This window comes from Notolepis coatsorum (genome assembly GCF_963971535.1).
Source record: "Notolepis coatsorum genome assembly, chromosome: 2".
Taxonomy (NCBI): domain Eukaryota; kingdom Metazoa; phylum Chordata; class Actinopteri; order Aulopiformes; family Paralepididae; genus Notolepis; species Notolepis coatsorum.
Window position 1 is genome coordinate 122,110,917 of NC_140166.1, and position 4,998 is coordinate 122,115,914.

General features: G+C 42.5%; 1 protein-coding gene across 2 annotated transcripts in view; it reads left to right on the forward strand.

Moving 5' to 3' along the window:
* tpp2 (tripeptidyl peptidase 2) overlaps positions 1 to 4,998 on the forward strand; it is a 97,155-nt gene that overhangs the window by 62,163 nt on the left and 29,994 nt on the right. For both annotated transcript variants that reach the window (XM_084338242.1, XM_084338243.1), the window contains exon 20: positions 719 to 856. In XM_084338242.1, the coding sequence (XP_084194368.1) occupies positions 719 to 856 (138 nt within the window). The remainder of the gene's footprint in view (positions 1 to 718; positions 857 to 4,998) is intronic.

A 4,998-nucleotide genomic window follows, 5' to 3' on the forward strand; every position in this document is an offset into this window, starting at 1 on the left:
CTAGAGCAGAATGGTGCCAAAGATGATGGTATAATGTTCACGTAATTTGTGTCGCTCAAGCCCTCTGCTGTGCTCCCGTGAAGGACAACAACTCCCCAGCAGAATGCCTCTCCCAGCAGCAACCAGTAAAGCTACAAACAGATCTACTGTAGCTTTCTTCTGAATAGTAGAAAAGGAATTGTTGAATCAATCTTCAAATCATCAAACAGTTTTGGACTACGGTGATGTAATTTATAGGCATGCTGCGGCATCAACTCTTAAAGCTCTGGACTCAGCTTTTAGATTTATTACTGGTGGTGACTGATATGATGCTCAACATGTCAAGCATGTCTCTTCTCATCCAGTAAAACAAGCAGTTAACGATTTGTCGATGTTATTCGTGAACATCCTTACAACAATCACAATTAGGGGATCAACCATTAACAATTAAATTCCATTCCAGTTATCTAAGCATCGTAAAAATCGTACATTTGAACCAGTTTGATTCAGTCAGCGATAATTTAATTTACACAAATAAAACCTTACCCCATGGTAATGGTATTGGCTTACAGCATAATGTTCAATTAATTAAATGAACACGCGTTCATTTAATTCACGTCGATGATCAATTTTGCAGATTGATGCAAGTGCATTTTGTATTTCCCTATTAATATTGATGCCTCGTAATGGATTTATATGACAGTGTGTGTCTCTGTGTGTGTTCTCTCTTTCTCTTCAGCCTAAGAGTGGAGAGGTGACTCCCAGCTGTCCCCTGCTCTGTGAGCTGCTCTATGAGTCAGAGTTTGACAGTCAGCTGTGGATGCTGTTCGATCAGAACAAGAGACTACTGGGATCAGGGGACGCTTACCCCCACCAGGTACATCAGGGCTCTACGCTAACCTTTTTCCCAAGGAGCACATGTGCTCCTAAATAAAAAGCAGGAGCACACAAAATGTTTTTAGGAACACAGTGAAAATGTTTCAAGTAACAGAGTTTATTAACAAACTATTTATTACATGCATATTATACTGTGCGTGTGCATACTAAGGGACAAACATGTGTGCAAATAGCACATACCACCTAAATATATATATATATGTAACATATATACTGTATATAGTATGGATGAGAGCCTTACCCCCACCAGGTACATATACTGTATATATATAGTATAGATGAGAGCCTTCCCCCACCAGGTACATATATACTGTATATATATAGTATAGATGAGGGCCTTCCCCCACCAGGTACATATATACTGTATAGTATAGATGACCAGGTACATATATACTGTATATATATAGTATAGATGAGAGCCTTCCCCCACCAGGTACATATATACTGTATATATAGTATAGATGACCAGGTACATATATACTGTATATATAGTATAGATGAGAGCCTTACCCCCACCGGGTACTCACCAGTATAATGTATATATATATTATAGATGAGCCCTGACCTCACCAGGTACCCCCTAGTTTAATGTATATATAATATTGCCACGACAACTAATCGGTCGAAAGGAGCCGTAGACGACTGGCCAACCTCTTAGTCGAATATAATTAAAAAAATAATAATAATTTTTATTTTTTTTATCATTCTTTCCAAAAGAAAAGAGGCCTAGAAGCGTGGCTAACGCTAATGGCACGCATACCAGAGGCTAACTGCCTACGAAAACAGGCACAGAGGCACTGAAAGAGGATTTCACCCATCTAATTAACACACTAGACTAGACAAATATCAAGATGTATCCATCAGTGGACCAATTGCATGCTTTTGCAGAGGACAAGAAACCTTCAGTTGACTCCTTCAGACATTAAGCACCCCCCACAGCCCAAATGGAATGATACAAATTAAAAACAAAATTTCTTATTAATATTATACTATTTTTTTTTTTTTTTTTTGTCGACCAATAGTCGACTAACGGCAAATTTTGGCCAATCCTAATCGACCATCCAAATCCTTAGTCAGGGACAGCCCTAATATATATATATAAATAAATTATAGATGAGCCCTACCCTCAACAGATGCCCCCTAGTATAATCCAATCCAATCCAACTTTATTTGTATAGCACATTTAAAAACAACATGGTTGACCAAAGTGCTTCACAGTAAAAACCATAATATAGTATAAAAAAAAACACAAACACAATACACAGAACTACAACCAAAATTACAGCAGCAGACTACATTTTCTTAAAGGTCCCATGTAGGGGTGGACGGTATGGTCTAAAATTTATATCACGGTATAATTTGAAGCATAGACGGTAACGGTATATATCACGGTATCATCGTTTTTGATAAATTTTTTTATTTTATTTTATATAATTTTTTTTTTTTTTTTTTATAAAATATATATATTATATAATTAGACTTGTACTGGTATTATCTGCGAGACATCGCCACCACGCAACAAGCTCCACTGTCTGTGTACTACGGCCAGGATTCTCCGGAGCTGCACCTGGACCTATACTCTAGTAGCCTCGAGCAGAGCTACGGCCAGGATTCTCCGGCGCTGCACCTGGACCCTATTGTATTGGTATTATAACGTTAGCAAGCCCTCAGCTCGAATACGCATCGAATCAGTGTTATAAGACATTGATATCATGAGCTATCTGTAGCTACTGCATATATAACGTTAATACAACGCCTCAGTGAATTATTTAGTTCAATGGGACATTTCGTTTTGAACGGTGAACTAATTTGCGTTAACGTGAGCTAACAGGTAGCATACACGTCTCTAGTACTAGACTTTGTGGAGCGTTTGTTGATGTCAGGAGCTATCGGTAGCTGGCCGACTAGATACCGTTCGGTTAGACAATGCCCCATCATGTATTAAACTAAAAGTGAATAGTTGACTGGGTCATTTAGTAACGGTAGCTAAGCTAACGTTAGCTCAGGGAGACGCCGACAGCTCCCGTGTCCCGTCCCACTAGACTACTAGACCCGTGTTTACATGCGTGCGGTAGGGGCTGGCACGCCCACTGCGCGAAGCCTCCTAAATAACTTTTTCCAGTTCGCACATATCTATTATCTATGACTAATTCTATCTATTTTTAGGGGCAAATGCGAGTGAAATAGTCGCGCTGTGGTTACATGACGTCATTGCTATTTTAGAGCTGCACTACCGGTTACACGGTATACTCAAAATCCATACCGTAGAGCAAATTCATACCGTTTATACCGTATACCGTTTATACCGTCCACCCCTAGTCCCATGCATTATAAATGGCCTTTTCCAGTGTTTAGCATTGTTTCCTAGCAATGGGGGATTATATCAATGTGGTCTGTGTCGTTAATTATCATATTGACTCATCAGTCTAGTCTAGAGTTCACGAGATCTTCCCTCACTCAACTTAGCCATTCTGATTTGACTCGCAATGCAACGTAGCAAGGAGCTGATTGAGCTGATTATCTGATTGGCTCTGTGGTTGTAGTCACCGCCCACAATTCGCTCAACAGAGCGAGTGGATTACTTCCTCAAACAGGGTGCAGAGTCCGACAGACAGCAGAGAACGAGGGAGAGAGAGGGAGAGAGAGGGACCGCGCGCAGGAGTGTGTGTAAAAAATTGTGTGCGCCACGGGGATGGGTCTTCTCTCACACACACACACACACACACACGGAGCATTTACACACAACCTCCCGACCCGTGCACGCGCGCGGCAGGAGCTTGTCTCATGCGTGTGTGAGAGAAGCTCCTGCCCCGCGCGCGGTCGGGAGGTTGTATGTAAATGCTCCATGTGTCCCTCTCTCTCTCTCTCTCTCTCTCTCTCTCTCTCTCTCTCTCTCTCTCTCTCTCTCTCTCTCTCTCTCTCGCAGTCGGGAGCACTAGCTTATCACTGTCAAAATATCTTTGCGCATGCTCCCACGCGCACGCCCGTATTCCGATCCGTGCAATAATAATCACAGAGGTATATATTGTCATTTGAAACAAGTTACCAATGCATTGTCCCGTGGGATTATGCCCCCCCCGTGGCGAAATTAATTAGTATCCCCCTCAATCTCTCTCTATCTCCCTCTGTGCCAGTCGCAGACTGTGTGGGTGGCTGTCACTCAAAGTGCTTCTGGGCGGAGCCCATCCAATAACAGCCTGGAATCCAAAGGGAGACATTTTTTGCTTTTGAGTACTTGATTAGAAATATAAAACAATGAATTTTTTGAAAAAAAAAAACCTTACTGATGTGTTCCATAGACTCACAGGAATTGTGTAAAGTTGCCCAAATAGTGCAAGGAATAGCAATGCATGTCCCTGTTGTGTATAGACATTCTAAGTTTACCCCTTATTAGATACCGTCACGCCCCCTGCTAATAAGTACGGCCGTCATTGTAATCACCTGGGTTGAGTTTTCCACTAAAGAGCTGTCAACTGGAATTTACCTTTGTCTCGTGTCTCCTCATTATTATATGTTATACTAAATAACCAGATGAGTATACAACAGTCCCCTTTAAAAGCTAGGGAGAACAAATGTGTTTTAAGATGGGACTTAAACACTGGGAGCGTTGGGGCTAGCCTAATGTGGGGGGGCAACTTGTTCCACAGTTTGGGGGCTGCAACCGCAAATGCACGTTTTTTTAGCCTGGATTTAGGGACAACCAGGAGGGACTGTTCAGCAGACCTCAGAGACCGTGATGGGGTGTAGGATCTCGTTGAGGTATGGTGGGGCCAGACCATTCATTGCTTTATAGGCAAACAGCAGGATCTTAAAATTGACCCTAAACTGCACAGGCAGCCAATGAAGGGAGGCGAGGACAGGAGTGATGTGCTCCCGTTTGCGTGTCCCTGTCGACAGCTGAGCAGCAGCGTTTTGGACCAGCTGAAGACGCGACAGCGAGGCCTGGCCAACGCCAACAATAGAGCGCATTACAGTAGTCCAGCCGTGTTGTCACAAAGGCATGCATGACAAAATCTTTAACTGTATATATAGTATAGATGAGAGCCTTAAGGTGCTCCCATAGTCGAGCAGACTGTACACAGAGCAGACTCCGCGGAGGTCCGCGCGGCTCTTTGAGCTTTC